We start from the raw sequence: 16991 nt of genomic DNA, 5'->3' as shown, positions 1-16991 counted from the left end.
TTCACAGCTCCTACAGAGGAGTCAGCTCAGATGCTGTCAAAAAGAGTTTTGGTCCTGAGGCCTTCCCTCCTCTTAAGTTCACAGCCAGCTGCTGTAGCACTTGTTAACAGTCCCCCTGGGGGATAGGCATGCTGCAGAAAGGGCCATGAATAGGCCTGGAGAGGAGGTCTCTGATCCTCTGGACCTGAGGTGAAGGAGCTAGGACTGGGTTGGTTTGGAAAGAAGAGCCCTGAGTTTCCTAATCATGGAGCCGAAAGGGTGACTGTTCTAGGTGGGGCAGGAAGATGAGGCCTCTAGCTTCCTCCTCGGGAAGCAAGGTGGTCATAGAATAGAGAAAATTAGGAGCTATTTGCTGGGTTATAAGATCTCTTTAAACATGTCTCCCTCAGGTCTTCATTCTGGCCATAGTCAGAGTAATTGTTGAGACTCATTACATACTCCTACAGCTGTGCCCTGAGGAGACAATGATCCTCAAGAGTAATCTTTCCCAGAGTTTTTTTCTAGAAGAAAGGATGGGCAAGAGTGTTTCCCAGAGAGTGTGTCTCCAGGTTCCAAGCCCTGAGCTGACCTCTTCTAGGTACTTTGTTGGAATCTGGGCCCTTGTCCTTTGCTTCAGCACAGATTGGAGTGTCTCCTTGGGTGCTGCAAAGACTGTGGTACAACTGAGGGAAAGAAATAGTCAACAAAATGAAACAATAATGTATTTATATTGCAAACCATATATTTGGCAAGGGGTTAATATCCAAAGTGCTTGCAAACCATATATTTGGGTTTTTTAAATGTTTGTTAAAATTCACCAGTGAAGCTCTCAGGTCCAGGGATTTTCTTTGTTGGGCAATTTTTGATTATCAGTGTAATCTCCTTACTAATGCAGGTCTATTTAGATTGTTTCTTCATGATTTAGTCTTGGTAGGTGGTGTGTATCTAGGAATTGTGCATATAATTGTTGATAATGCTCTTTTATTATCCTTTTTTATTTCTGCAGAATTGGTTGTAATGTCTCCACTTTCATTTGTGATTGTAGTAATTTGAGGCTTCTTTTTTCCTTAGTTCATCCAACCAATTTTTTGTCAAGTTGGATGACCTTTTTGAACAACCAACTTTAGGTTTTATTGATTTTTTCTATTGTTTTCTTATTCTCTATTTCATTTTTCTCTTCTGTAAACTTTATATTTCCCTCTTTTGCTAGCTTTGGGTTTTGATGTGAGCCCATTCCTATTTTTTAATATAATCATTTGGAGTATTCATTTCCCCTTAAACACTGCTTTTGCTGCATCCCATAAATTTTGATATGTTGTGTTTTTTTCTTTCATTTGTCTCTAAGTATTTTCTAATTTTCCTTGTGATTTGTTCTTTGAATCATGGTTGTTTAAAAATCTGTTTTTAAATTTCTACAGTTTTGTGAAGTTTCCAGTTTTCTTTACGTGATTGATTTCTAAGTTTTTCTCATTGTGATCCAGAAAGATAGTTTGTATATCTATTTAAAAAATATATTGAGACTTATTTGTAGCCCCAAGTATGGTCTATCCTGGAAAATGGCCCATGGGATCTTGAGAAGAATGTGTATGTTTTTGTTGTTGAGGGGAGTGTTCAGTATATGTCTGTTAGATCTAGTTGGTTATTGCATTAACTTATCTCTTTCCTTACCCATCTTTAGTCTGACTGCTCTATTCATTATTGTGAATGGAGTATGGAATCTCCAAGTAGTATTGTAGTATTGTTTAATACTCCTTTCTTTTCTGTCACTTATGGTTCATATATTTTGATGGTCTGTCAGTGCTACATAAATATTCATAATCATTTTATCTTGTATTAAATCTTTTATTGGTATATAATGTCCATCTTTGTCACTTGTAACATTTTTTATTTCAAGTGAATTTTGTCTGATGTTAGACTGCTCCTACTCTCTTTTGGTACTATTTGCTTGGAATAATTTTTTCCATCTTTTTACTTTCAACCTGTTTATATCTTTAGACCTCAAGCGAGTCTCTTTTAGTCAGCATATAGTTGGATCATGTGTTCTTGTCCATTCTTCCATCCTCTTTTGATTGGATAATTTTATCCACTTACATTTAAAGTAATTATTGATAAGGAGGGACTTGTTGTTGTCTTTGTGCTATTTATTTGATTATTCCCAATAGCATTTTTGTCCCTCATTTCTTGCATTCCTATCTTCTTTTGTGTTTATTTGGCTTTTTTGTAGTAAAAGGTTCAAATTCCTCCTTAATTTCTTTGTGTATATTCTATAGCTACTTTATTTTATTTTTATTTATTTTATTTTGTTTTATTTTTTTATGTAGCTACTTTATTTTTTAAAATATTTATTTATTTATTTTTTGAGAGAGAGAAAGAGAGAGAGAGGGTGGTGGGAGGGTCATAGGAAGAGAATTGTCAAGCAGACTCCCTGCTGAGCATGTAACCTGACACAGGAGTTAGTCTTATGACCTATGACATTTTGAACTGAGTTGAAACCAAGAGGCAAATGCTTAACTGACTGGGCTACCCAGGCACCCCTTTATAGCTATTTTCTTTGTGATTATCATGGGGATTATGTTTAGCATCCTAATGTTTTAATGTTCTCATTTGAATTTGTGGCAGCTTAACTTCATAACAAAGTACTCTGCTCTTTTACAACTAGATCTCCATTCTTTTTCAGTTGTTGATGACACGGAATTACATCTTTGTACATTGTGTGCCCAAGAACATAAACTGATAATTTTTTTAATCCATTAGTCTCCTAAATTATGTAGATTACAGTATTTGGATTTATAAACCAAAATTACAATAATACCAGCTTTTAAATGAATTGTTTTTTCTTTAAATACATTAGTCCTTTAAATCATATACAAAACAAAAAGTGTAGTTACAAACCATCTTATAATAACACTTGCTTTTCTAATTCCCCATGTACTTACTTTTATTGAGATCTTTATTTCTCTATCCAGCTTTGAGGTATTGTCTAGTATCCTTTTATTTCAACTTGTAGGACTCCCTAGGTATTACTGGCAGGGTAGGTCTGTGGTCACAAACTTTCTCAGCTTTAGTTTATCTGGGTATAACTTGCTTTCTCTGTTTGAAGGATGATTTTGCTGGATATGGGATACTTGGTTGACAATTACTTTCATTTTTTTCCTTTCCATGTTTAAATTTATTTATTTATTTATTTATTTACATTAAAAATTTTTTTTAGTTTATTTCTTTTCAGTTTTGCAGAATTCATTGTTTACCACACCCAGTGTTCCATGCAATATGTGCCCTCCATAATACCACCACCAGGCTCACCCAACCTGTCACCCCACTCCCTTCCAAAACCCTCAGCTTGTTTCTCAGAGTCCACAGTCTCTCATAGTTCGTCTCCCACTCCAATTTTCCCCAAATCACTTCCCTCCATCTCCCTCATGTCCTCCGTGTAACATGGAGGACAATTACTTTCTTTGCATACTTTGAATGTACAGGCCTACTGTCTCCTGGCCTCCAAAATTTTTGATGAGAAATCTTCTGATAAGGTAAGTACGGATCTCTTGTATGTGATGATTTGCTTCTCTCTTGCTGCTTGTGAGATTCACTGTTTGTCTTTTGAAAGCTTGTTTACAAGATGTCTTCCTATGGATCTCTTTGAGTTCATCTTACTCAAAGTTTATTGAGCTTCTTGGATGTTTATATTCATGGATTTCATCCAATTTGGGAAGTCTTCTGCCATTATTTCTTCAATATCCTCTCTGCCCTCTACCTTTCTTTTCTTTTTCTGGGACTTCCATAATGTGAATATTTGTTCATTTGTTAGTATTCCATAGGTTCTTTAGTCTCTGCTTGCTGTATTTCTGCTCCTCAGCTTCAATAATTTCTATTGTCCTGTATTTAACTTCACTGAGTCTTTCTTCTGCCTGCTTAGTATCCTTCTAGTGAGTTTTTAGTTTCAGTTATTGTACTTTTTCAGCTCCAGAATGTTTTTTATTTTCTTTTCTGGTTTTCTATCTCTTTATTCATATTTCCATTATTTAGATGCCATTTTCTTGACTTTATCCACACTTTCCTTAAATTCTTTGATCATTTTTGAGATCATTGTTTTAAAGTTTTTTAAAAAATATACCTGCCATGTCTTTTACAGAGATAGCTTCTGTTCAATTATTTTTTTTTCTTTCGAATGAGCTATGTTTTTCTGTTTCTTGTACACTTTTTGATTTCTTTTTTTGTTCTACATTGGACATTTGAATCTAATCATGCAGTAACTCTATAAATTGGATTGTTCCCCTTCTCCAGGATTTGCTGCCTTTTGTAATTGTTTTTTTTTGTTGTGTTTTCATTTTTTTTTGTTGTTAAGGCTATCTATTTACCAAGAATCAGCCTGAGATATAAACAATATTTATTACAGTTTTTTTCTAAATGCACAGTCGTTTTCTAATTTCTTCTGTATATACAGTAGTTTTTGAGTGTCCTAGTCTTTAATGTCTGCCTCCTGAAAAGGTAAAACCAAGAACTGAATGGGAGAAAAAAAGGGCGCTAGCTCTTTAAAATTCCCTGGAAGTCACATCAGTCAGAGGGGAAGGGCCTATCAACAGTAGGGGGACATGCTAACAATGGCTACCTGTTTCTTTGTCTGCACCTCTGTGATCAGAAGCTACAATCAGCTGTGAGCACAGATCCTCAATATCTTGAAGACAGGGTCTTTTTTCCTATGCTGTCTTCCACGAGCTATGTGCAAACTGCTCCAAGAATGCATGCACAGCTGTTTGTCATGCACATATTGTTGAAGGTAAGGGATAGGTCGCTGCTAAGAGCTAAGATCTGAGATTGACCATAGTTTATTATCCAAATCTTCTCCTGGAATTTGCAGGCTTCAACAGACTGCAGAGTTCTAAAATAGTTATATCAGAAAGATTCTGCCAGGGTAATTTTTGTTTACCCGGGGAGTCAAATTCCTGGTGCATCCTACTCTACCACCTTCCCTCACACAAGCCCCTCCCCCCTTTTTAAGGTTTTTAAATTTATTTGTTTGAGAGAGAGATAGAGAGACAGAGGGAGCATGAGCAGTGGGAGGGGCAGGGGGAAAGGGAATAGAACCAGCAGACTCCCCATTGAGTGAGGAACCCTATGCAGGGCTTGATCTCAGGACCCCAAGATTGTGACCTAAGCCAAAATCAGATGCTTAACCGAATGATCCACCCAGCTGGCCCCCTCTCACACAAGTTTTAAAAACATCTTTCATTGAATATTATATTGTATACATTTTCCTGTTACTAAATGTTCTTCAAACATGATTATAATGATGCATGGTTTTCTCTTCCTTTTGTTAATGCAGACATCTTTTTACCATTCCCTATTGTACTCTCCAGCCACTCTCAGTGCCCTGAAGATACCATGCTTTCCTTTGATTCAACTCAGATGTAAAATGAGATTTAAGCTGCCCCAACCAACAAAACTGAATTAAATACATCTTCAAATGACTTCTGTGGCATCTTATTTGTATTCTAAAAGAGATTACAAATATATATTGAATTTTTAGTCTGCCTCTACTACCCTTTGAAGCAACAAAGATATAATGGTGAAAAAGTTAGAAAATATACTTCCATGGAATAAAAATTACAATGAATAAATAAATAGGCAAGATAATCTTAACATGTAAATAGTGCCATGAGGTTAACCAGCATGACAATATTATAGAGAGTAATGGTTTCTTCAAATAGAGAAGTTAAGATAAAACTCTTTGCTGAGAAGATGTTAGAGCTGAGACTTAAAACTGAGACTTCTAGTAATTTTGTGGAAATTGCATTGTATATATTTTTAATTTTTGGAGGGATAGAATGTTTATGAAATAAATTTTTCCCAGCTAAGAACTTGGTATGTCTTTACATTTTCATATATTGATTGATTTTCTTAACTAAAAATTTAATGTTTTTTTCATACTAGTTTTATACTTGACTTGTTGGATATATTCTTAAGTACTTTACAGTTTTGTTATTGCTGTTGCTGCTTGGTTTTTATACTCCTACTTCTAGCTTGTTCTTGCTAGAATGAAGAAAATCCATTTTTACTTACATCTCTTGTATCCTTCCTTCTTTTTATAAATAACCTTTGTTTCCCCAGATATTTATAGCATTCCTGGTACTTAGTTCACAGTAATATTGATTGAAAGAATGAATGTCTTAGAATAAGTACTGGTAATGGGATATGTTCTTCCTCACGGCAAAGCTTCTCTATGGGGGTTTAGAAAGAAGGTTTGCACTCACCCAGGAAGTGAGAAGGAGGAATCAGATTGATGTGGTTGGTGGATGACATGATGTGAGATTTTGGAGTTTGAGAAAAGAGGACTTTTTTTTTTCTTCCAAGTTTTTATTTAAATTCAAGTTAATTAACATATAATGTAGTATTGGTTTTAGGAATAGGATTTAGTGATTCATTAGTTACATATAACATACAGTGCTTATCACAAAAGTGCCCTCCTTAATGCCCATCACCCAGTTATCCCATTCTCCCACCCACCTCTCTTCCAGCAGCCCTTAGTTTGTTCTTTATGATTAAAAGTCTTCTATGGTTTGCCTCCCTCTCTGTTTTTATCTTATTTTATTTTTCTTTTCCTTCCCCTGTGTTCATCTGTTTTGTTTCTTAATTACACATATAAGTGAAATCATATGAGATATGTCTTCCTCTTACTGACTTATTTCACTTAATGTAATACACTTTAGATCTAGCCATGTCATTGCAAAGGGCAAGATTTTATTCTTTTTGATGGCTGAGTAATATTCCATTGATTATAATACCACATCTTCTTTACCTATTGATCAGTTGATGGACATTTGGGATCTTTCCATAATTTGGCTATTGTTGATAGTGCTACTATAAACATTGGGGTGCAGGTGCCCTTTCAAATCACTATGTTTGTATCCTTTGGGTAAATACTAGTAGTGCAATTCCTGGGTCATAGGGTAGTTCTATTTTTAACTTTTTGAGGAACCTCCATACTGTTTTCCAGAGTGCTACACCATTTGGCATTTCCACCAATAGTGTAAGAGGGTTCCCCTTCCTCCATGTTCTTACTAATATCTGTCATTTCATGAGTTGTTCATTTTAGCCATTCTGACAGGTGTAAGGTGATATCTCATTGTGCTTTTGATTTATATTTCCCTTATGATGAGTGATGCCGAGCATTTTTTTCATGTGTCTGTTATAGCCATTTGTATGTCTTCTTTGGATAAATGTCTGTTCATGTCTTCTGTCCATTTCTTAACTGGATTATTTATTTTTGTGGTATTCAGTTTGAGAAATTCTTTATAGATTTTGGATACTAGTCCTTTATCTGTTATGTCATTTGTGAATATCTTCTCTCATTCTGTCTGTTGCCTTTTGGTTTTGTTGACTATTTCCTTCTCTGTGCAGAAACATTTTATATTGAGGTCCCAAAAGTTCATTTTTGCTTTTGTTTTCCTTGCCTCTGGAGAGGTGCCCAGTAAGAAGTCATTCCAGCTGAAGTCAAAGAGGTTGCTTTCTGTTTTCTCTTCTAGGATTTTGATGGTTTCCTGCTTACATTTAGGTTTTTCATCCATTTTGAATTTGTTTTTGTGTATAGTGTAAGAAAGTGGTCCATTTTCATTCTTCTCCATGTTGCTGTCCAGTTTTTCCAAAACACTTGTTGAAGAGACTTTTTTTTTCCCATTGGATATTCTTTCCTGCTTTGTTGAAGATTAGTTGACCAGAGAGCTGTGGATCCATTTCTGTGTTCTTCATTCTGTTCCACTGATCTATGTGTCAATTTTTCTGTCCTAGTACCATATTGTCTTGATGATTACTGCTTTGTAATACAGCTTGAAGTCTGGGATTGTGATGCCTCCCACTTTGGTTTACTTTTTCAAAATTCTTTTGGCTACTTGAGGTCTTTTCTGGTTCCAGACAAATTTTAGGATTGTTTGTTCTAGCTCCATATAAAATCCTGGTGTTATTTTGACAGCGATTACACAGAAAGTATAGATTGCTTTGGGTAATATAGACATACTAACAATGTTTATTTTTCCAAGAGGGCTTTAATCTTGATTCTACCACTTAAAACCTTGCCTAGCATGAACTAGGTAAGCTATTTTTCTTGATTTTTCTGAATACCAATTTCCTCATTCTTAAATGGAGATACTCATGTAATTTAGTAGGACAATGTAAAGAATATATAAAATAACACAAGTGAAGAACTTTAGAAAGTGTCCTGGAGCGTAAGCTCTTAAATATATTGATTAACATTTAAATCATTTGATAAACATTTATCTTTGAAATTAAAAAATTCCTGTATATGAAAATGTATGAGTCTTTTATCTTTCAGTAGAATCTACAGAACTCTGAGAACCATTTAGATTTTCAGATGCAAGATTCTTTCCATTTTAGCAAAATTTGCATTAGATTTTAATATTTTGCTATGTTCTGTAAGGGTTTCTAAAATTCATGGATTGGATTTTGGGTCTCTAATTCTTATAAGTACTATTTCTTTTCCCATTATTTTTACCTCTTTATTTTCCTTCTGAATGTTTTGAGAACTTTGTTAGTACTCTACAAAACATATATTTTTTGGACTCTCCATGTTAAAATCTGCATGCTACGTAGATTTTTTCAAAAAATTTTTTATATCTTATTTAATTCAGTTAGTTAACATATAGTGTATCATTAGTTTCAGAGGTAGAGTTTAGTGATTCATCTGTTTCATATAACACCCAGAGCTCATTACATCAAGAGCACTCCTTAATGCCCATCATACATTTTCCCTGTCTGCCACCCACCTCCCCTCCAGCAACCCTCATTTTGTTTCCTATAGTTAAGAGTCTCTTTATGGTTTGTCTCCCTCACTGATTTCATCTTATTTTATTTTTTCAAAAATTTTTGTTGTGTAAAATACACAAAATATAAAATTTACCATCATAACCATTTTAAGTGAACTTTGCAGTGGTATTAAATACATTAATTACACTGTGCAACCATCACCACCACCCATTTGTAATTCTGACTGGTAAAACTGAATCTCCATATTATTTTTTGAATTCACACTTTGTGCTGAAATATTTTCAAGTATATCATGACAGTACATCCCAAAAGAACCAATTTACACGGAAACTGATTGTTATGAGTCAAGTTTCTTTTTTGTCTCTAACATTTCATTTTTCACAACAGTGAATGACCTAAAAGATTGCCCCAATGATATTCACTGAGAGCAGCATCAGCATCACGTGAAGCTTGTTAGAAATGCAGACTCTTCAGGCCCCCACCCGAGACCCACTGAATGCAAATCTGTATTGACTTGTGTGTCCATGGTGACTCATGTGCACATAAAAGCTTAGAAGGCACTGTTGTAGAGTGTCCCATCTTTACAATTTACAAACTGATTTTTCTTTCTTGGAGCTAGTATGCTCCTACATTCTTATGATTGGAAGTTATTGCTAGCAGTCTGACTACATTTCATTGAAACATTTTTGGCTAAACAACATCATGTTATAACATGTGCCATCTTATGCTGGTAAGACTCACCACTGGATTTGTGAAATGATAATGAATCCATCAATTGTAAAGTTCACATATGCCTTCTTGTGACCAGGAAGGAATCTTTGCGGTGTTAACTTGGCATCATACAATGATTTGTATGGTTTTCTGTCAACCATTCATTGAATGGCTTTAACACTGTTTGATATTTTTTTTACCCCTGCCTGAGTTGATGTTTTAATTTGGGTTTTTAGAGTGTTCCTTGTATAGATCCTGACCATTCATTTTTATTCATTGTACCTATTTTGTCTTTAGTTATTGTTGGTTATTATTGCAAATCATTTCTTTAATCACGTCTTCTGTTAGTTTTGTTTGTGTATATGAATATTCTTTATATGTGTCTCTTTTTTCTATATTATTTATTCTTCTGAATTGTTTTATTGCTTTGCAGTTGAGTATTTTGGGTTCACCAGAAATATTTTCATCTGTAGAGATAATTGTATCTCTTCCTTTCTAATTTTTATGTTTTTTAAAAGATTTATTTATTTATTTATTAGAGATCACAAGCAGACAGAGAGGCAGGCAGAGAGAGAGGAGGAAGCAGGCTCCCCACTGAGCAGAGAGCCAGATGTGGGGCTCGATCCCAAGACCCTGAGATCATGACCTGAGCTGAAGGCAGAGGCTTTAACCCACTGAGCCACCCAGGTGCCCCAATTTTTATGGTTCTAATGGAATATCTTATCTAATTGCATTAGGTATATCTCCAATACAATTTTAAATAGGAACTTTAACAATGAATATCCTCATCTTACTCATCACTTTGGTATAAATGCCTCCTTTCTCCCCATTATGATGTTAGTTGTTTTTGTTGTTGTTGTTTTGTTTTTTGTTTTTTTTGGAGAGGGAAAGAGGGAAACAGCGAGGGAGGGAGAGAGAGAGAGAGACTCTGTGCCCAGTGCAGACCCTGATGCAGGGCTCAATCTCACAACTTTGAGATCCTGACCTGAGCCAAAATCAAGATTCAGACCCTTAACAGACTGAGCCACCCAGGCACCCTTAAAAGTAGCTTTTTTATAAAGACACATAATATTATATCATGTTACTGAAACATCAATTAATTTCCCAATTAATGTTTATTTTTAATGAGAAATGGGTTTTGAATATTATTAAATATTTGAAGCATTCCCATGAATGATAACATTATTTTTCTTTATATGTAACTTTCTGGTTAACTTTTCCTAATAAGTATTATTCCTTGCATTCCTAGAATTAACCCCCATGTGGTGAAGATATTATTCTTTTAATGTTTTATTGGCCCCTTCTCGTATTTTTTTTAGAATTTTTGCATCAGTATTTCCAAGTCAGGTTCATCTGTGATTTTGGTTCTGTGCAATATTTGTCAGGTTTTAAAATCAATAATCTTTGCTTTAAAAATGGTTTGAAAGATTTTCTTTCTCTTCTATACCTGACTGAGTAACTGTCCTCAGAGGACACTCATCTTGCTATCTCTTTGCTTAGGATAGGAATGGCATGATTTTAGAGTAGAAATGCTTCTTTCGCTTTGCCTCTTACCCAAGCCCATGGCCCAGTGCCACACCATATAACAATATCTATATGACCTCCTGGGAAACCAGAGGCATAAATGGAATGGGATAGCTGTGACTTATGTTACCATCACCTCTCCTTGTAAATTCTTTGGCATTTTTTGTAGTGGTCTTGGATACATTTGGATAGACTGAATGACAGTAATGAGAATGGGAACTGAGACTAGAATGATCACTTCTCTTTCCTGTTTTAAAGTCCTGAAGGTTGGGGTACCTGGGTGGCTCAGAAGGTTAAGCCTCTGCCTTCGGCCTATGTCATGATCTCAGGGTCCTGGCATTGAGCACTGCATTGGGCTCTGTGCTCAGCAGGGAGCCTTCTCTCCCCACCCTGCCCCCTGCCTGCCTCTCTGCCTACTTATGATCTCTGTCTGTCAAATAAACAAATAAAATCTTAAAAAGAAAAAAAAGTCCAGAAGGTTAAATGAGGTAGAGCTTCATGTATAGGGCTTCACACATGGCCAGACACATAAAATTGCTCAATAAATTGTAGATAAGAATTCATCTTTATAATTAAAGAAAAGTAATAGTAAATGTTGTTTTTTAATGCCAAAGAATAATAAAGTTTGATAACTTCTACATGAGTCCATGTTTCTCACCTCTGCCCTATAGCTCAGATATTGCTATGGCTGGAGTGTACCCTCTGCTTGTCAAAATCCTAGATATGTCTCCTGCACATAGCCTTACCTCCTTAGCTATCTCTCATTATTTTATATCTTCTCTGTAGGCCACCGATTGAGTCAGGAGAACACTGGCCATCTGGAAAGTAGGGTTCAAATCTTCATCTGCCTCTTTCTAATTGAAGGATAGCACATAACTCACATTACTTTTCAGATTTAATTTTCTCCTCTGTAAAAGAAGGCTCTTATTGTCTATGCTGCAGGACTGTTTTGAGACTTAAAAGAGACAATCATATATGTGATATAAAGTACATATGCACATACTTTTTTTTTTATTTAAGTTTTATTTTTTTTTTAAACATATAATATCTTTTTATCCCCAGGGGTACAGGTCTGTGAATCGCCAGGTTTACACACTTCACAGCACGCACATACTTTTTTTGATATTTAATGAACTGCTTGCTTTTTCTGAAACTACATGGCATGTGGAACTACTTTTGTAGCACTCATCCCTTTGTCCTTGTGATGGGTACTGTTTCATTTTTTCCAAAACAAATATTTGTGTGCCCACTCAATAGAATAATAACATTACATTGAAGATACACTGGGTTATGGGCTTGCATAGAGCCTGACAAATAACCTGACTTGCAGGAACATCAGTAAGATTGTACAAGTTTCTTTCTTCTTCCACTTCCTTATTCTCCAGCATGGAGCCCTTTGTAAAAATTTAGACATTCTACAAGAATCTCTTAGATGACTTCATCTATTTCCAAACTTTCCTTGTATCAACTGCACAATTCATGCCCTGTTAATTTTTGCTGCAATGTTTCATATCTTCATTGTACAATTTATTGTACAATGTACAATGTATATTGTTAATGTACAGAGCACAATTCATGCTCTGTCAAAGTATTAAATACTTCCACAAGAGTGTCCCATAGGACCCTCTAAAATCTTCCCCAAGTAGGAATAATTACAAAAAAATTATTCTCTTCTTCAACTTTATAAAAGTTTTGTATTTTCTCTATTTCCTCATTACTTTTGCATCTAGATTCTTCATCTGTATCTTCACTGTCTCTCCATCTGTCTCTTCCTAGACTGCTTTGAGATGCCCAGTTAATCTCCCTTACTATTCTCTCTCTCTAATCCTTGATTAAGAAGAAACTCCCATCATTGCTTCATGCAGATTTCTTCCCCTCCTCCTTCTCCTTCTCATTCTTGTTCTTCTTCACAAATCTACATCTATTCTGCACCATCTATCTACTTATTAATTTAGTAAGAAAAAATTGTAAACACACAATGATCTGCCACCCAACATGAAAATTGGACTTTAGTAATAATGTCTATCAGTTGCTATCCCCTTCCCTTCCCTTGAGTCTTTCCTCTTGAATATGCTCTCATTCTGAATCCTATACTCATTGTTCTCATACTTTTGTTTTCCATGCATTTTTATTACATCTGTGTCTATTGTCACAAAGTGTATTTTTGGTTCTTTAGTTATTTACAACCATATGAAAAGGTTATCAATAATAATATTTTGGGATTTATGTATTTTCAGTTTCTATTTTATGGAAAGGTTAACCAAATTGTAGCAAGACTCTATGGGCCCTCCATAAAATAAAGCATTTCTCCACTTCCTGAAGTGATTGATACCAATGAGAAGGACATTGTTTTGATACTACATAATGGGGTGCCAGCAGGACCATGCATATGGCCTTGTCTGGGATGTATTAGTATTTCCATGAATAGAAATAGAATAGAAACTACATCAACAACCCCCTCCACTCCCAAGAAAGGAAGTATTATTGAGGACTCAGATCTCCCAGGAATGAAAGTTGGTGTCACTTCAGCAGGTGGGGACCAAGTGGCAGCAGTTTGGAAGGTCCTTTCAAAGACCTGAGCATCAGATACGTGATCATCCTTCTTCTGAAGTCCCAGGTTCTGGTAGCACTACCGTTTCCATTTAGATTCTTCAGTTCTGGTGGAAGTAACTTCTTCCCTTAGTATAATAACTTTGGGGTTACACCGGTATCCATTTTTTCTTTCCTCTGGTCACTTTCAGAATACATCCATACATTTAAATCTTTGTTTTAAATAATTTTTATTGGAAAAATAATGTATATGGTTTTTATTCATTTTTTAAAAGATTCTACAAATGAGTGAAATCTTATGGTTTTTGTCTTTCTTAATCTAACTTATTTCACTTAGCATAATACCCTTTAGGTCCAGGCATGATTTTGCAAATGGCATGATCTAATTCTTTTTTATGACTGTTTAATATTGTGTGTGTGTGTGTGTGTGTGTGTGTGTGTGTGTGCGTATTACATGCTCCATATCCATTTGTATATCAATAGGATGGGAGAATGGATGAAGGTGAGTAGGAACTAGAAGCTTCCGGTTATGAGGGCACCTGGGTTGCTCAGTGGGTTGAGACTCTACCTTCGGCTCAGATCTTTATCTGAGAGTCCTGGGATCGAGCCCTGCATCTGGCTCTCTGCTCAGTGGGGAGCCTGCTTACTCCCTTCCCCACCCCCCGCCTGCCTCTTTTCCTACTTGTGATCTCTGTCAAATAAATAAATGAAATCTTAAAAAGCAGCAGAAGAAGAAGCAGCTTCCAGTTATAAGTGAATAAGTCACAGGAATAAAATGTACAGCATGAAGAATATAGTCAATGATATTGTACTAGCATGGTATGGTAACAGATGGTAGCACTCTTGTGGTGATCATAGCATTCTGTATAAACCTGTCAAGTCACTGTGTTGCACACTTGAAACTATGTAACTTTGTGTATCAACTCTACTCAAAAAATTAAAAATAATAAAAGTAATGGGTATGATTTTTCTTTCTTAAGTGGATTGAAAGTAATTTTTTGAGGGGAACCTGGGTGGCAGTAGGTTAAGTGTCTGATTCTTGGTTTCAGTTCAGGTCATGATCTCAGGGTTGTGAGATCATGCACTCAGTACAGAGTCTGCCTGAGATTTTCTCTCTCCCTTTCTTCTGCCCCTCCCCCAACTTTTCTCTCTCTCTCTCTCTCACACAACACATACACACACACACACACACACACTCTCTCTCTCTTCTCTCTCTCTCTCTCTCACATAAATCAGTCTCTTTTTTAAAAAAGTAACTTTCTGAGATACCAGGTATGTGATGGATGTGAATTAATATCAAAGCTGATTATGTCTTATTATTATCAGATTACATTTTTTTCAATTGCATTTCTTCATTCCACTTCCACACATAGTTATTGGTTGCATTTTAAAGACCAGCTTTGGGGGGAATAGAGTGATGTGTTAACACAGGTCTTGCTCTCAAAGTTTGCAAGCAAAGTAGGAATGATGAAATGTAGTAGTGCAAGAAAATTGACACTTGAATAGGGGCTTATAGCTTTCAAAGCATGAAGTATTGTGACCCTCGCACCCTAAGACAGACAAGGAAGACATTCTTATTTTTATTATTTAGGTATGGAAGCAAAATGCTAGTCAGTAGCATAGCTGGAACATGATCCCAATAATTCTTTGCTGTAAAAAGAATAATAACATGTACATATCAACAATCTCAATGGAAGTCTCATGAAACTGCTACAAGATTTCCAAGAAGAGGAATTCAGTGGCTGGAAAGCACAAATGTGGATCCTTGGAAGGGGAGGACACTGGGACTGGATTTTCAAATGCATCCTAATTGGTGACTCTAATTGACTCTCTGATATGACCTCACATTGGTCATAAGGAGAGTTTTTTGCTGAAGAGTTTCCCCAGGGCTGCCTTCATGTCTTGGTTTCTCAGACTATAAATGAAAGGATTTAACATTGGGGTCACTGCAATATACATCACAGTTATCACTGCATCCTTTAGGCTGTAACTAGACAGAGGGCGGAAATACATGCCCATGACTGTCCCATAATATAGAGAGACAACTGTGAGGTGAGAACCACAGGTAGAGAAGGCTTTGAGCACACCCTTGGTGGATGGAACCTGTAAGACTGTGGAAAAGACATGAATATAGGAGATGATGATGTATAGTAATGGCACAGAGAAAACACCAACCCCTAGGTACATCATCTTTACATTAAAATGGATGTCAGAACAAGATAGCTTGAGTAAGGAGGCAATGTCACAGTAGAAGTTGGCTACTTCCTTGTTGCCACAGAAAGACAGACCAGCTGTGAGCAGAGTGTGGGGGAGGGCATTGGCATTTCCAACCACCCAAGACCCAACAACTAGGAGGACACAAGTCCGTGGGCTCATAATTGTTGTGTAATGAAGTGGGCGGCTGATGGCCACAGCACGATCACATGCCATTGCAGCCAGGATATAGCTATCTGTGTTACCCAAGGCTAACATGAAACACATCTGTGTTAGGCATCCCCTAAAGGAGATGGCTTTGCTGCCTAAGACATGGTTGGCTAGCATTTTAGGGATGGTTACAGAGGAGAAGAGGATGTCAACAAAGGAGAGATTGGCAAGGAAAAAGTACATGGGGTTGTGAAGGTGAGTATCAGAGCGAATGGCCAAGATGATGAGCAGATTTCCAATCAGTGTGATGGGGTAAATGAACAGGAAGAGGATGAAGAAGAAGTCTTCCTGTTGCTGTTGACCACTGACTCCCAGGAGAATGAAACCAAGAGTAAAAGACTGGTTGTCTCCTCTCATGGATCCTTCAGCAGAAAGAGGAGAGGAATCCAGAATTATTAATAAAGTTACTGTGTATAATGAACTTCCTAACCACCACATTTGTTTGCCATGATTGTGGTGTCTCTATCTGGACTTACTGAGTTCCTAGATAGCCAATATGTGGCAGGGGTAAATCCCTGTGGTCAGTGGGCCTAATTAACAATTAGCCCTGGACACTCATGTCTACAAACTGAGTAAGCTTGAGTTAGAGGTTCTCATCCACCCAAGCCCACATCATCACCCATACAACTAAGGTTTAATAATTTAACAGATAATTCACATTCTGTGGGCTAGGAATTGTGTTAGGCTTTGTGGAAATCACGAATATGTGAAAACACATTTTATGCATCCATTTAGTTATTTATGATATAGTCTCTGCTTTGAAAGACCTTACAACAAAATCGGGAAGCCAAAACTACACATAATTTTATTTATATATATTTATATATAAATATATAAAATTTTAATTATTAAAATATTAATATAATTATTAAACTATAATTATATTTTAATAATGTTATTACACACAAAAGAGAAAGGACAGTAATTTGATGTCTTTGAAAACACTATCCAGTGCAAAGGATGGCCAGTAAAGAGCATCTGGGACAGTTAGAAATTTTTCCACTTATAAGAGTGAGAATGAGCCCAGA

The 16991-nt window shown here is 36.1% G+C and overlaps 1 protein-coding gene across 1 annotated transcript; it reads right to left on the bottom strand.

Annotated features, from left to right (window-relative positions):
- Nucleotides 1-15390: 15390 nt before the first annotated feature.
- Nucleotides 15391-16320, bottom strand: LOC111151773 (olfactory receptor 1A1-like). The gene has a single exon (XM_022509971.1). The coding sequence runs from the start codon at nt 16318-16320 to the stop codon at nt 15391-15393; it is 930 nt and encodes a 309-aa protein (XP_022365679.1).
- Between the last annotated feature and the right edge of the window lie 671 nt (nt 16321-16991).

This window comes from Enhydra lutris, unplaced genomic scaffold, assembly GCF_002288905.1.
Source record: "Enhydra lutris kenyoni isolate GAN:26980312 unplaced genomic scaffold, ASM228890v2 scaffoldscaffold26, whole genome shotgun sequence".
NCBI lineage: Eukaryota > Metazoa > Chordata > Mammalia > Carnivora > Mustelidae > Enhydra > Enhydra lutris.
The sequence above is the reverse complement of the archived record's forward strand: the minus strand, read 5'-3'. Positions and strand labels throughout refer to the sequence as shown.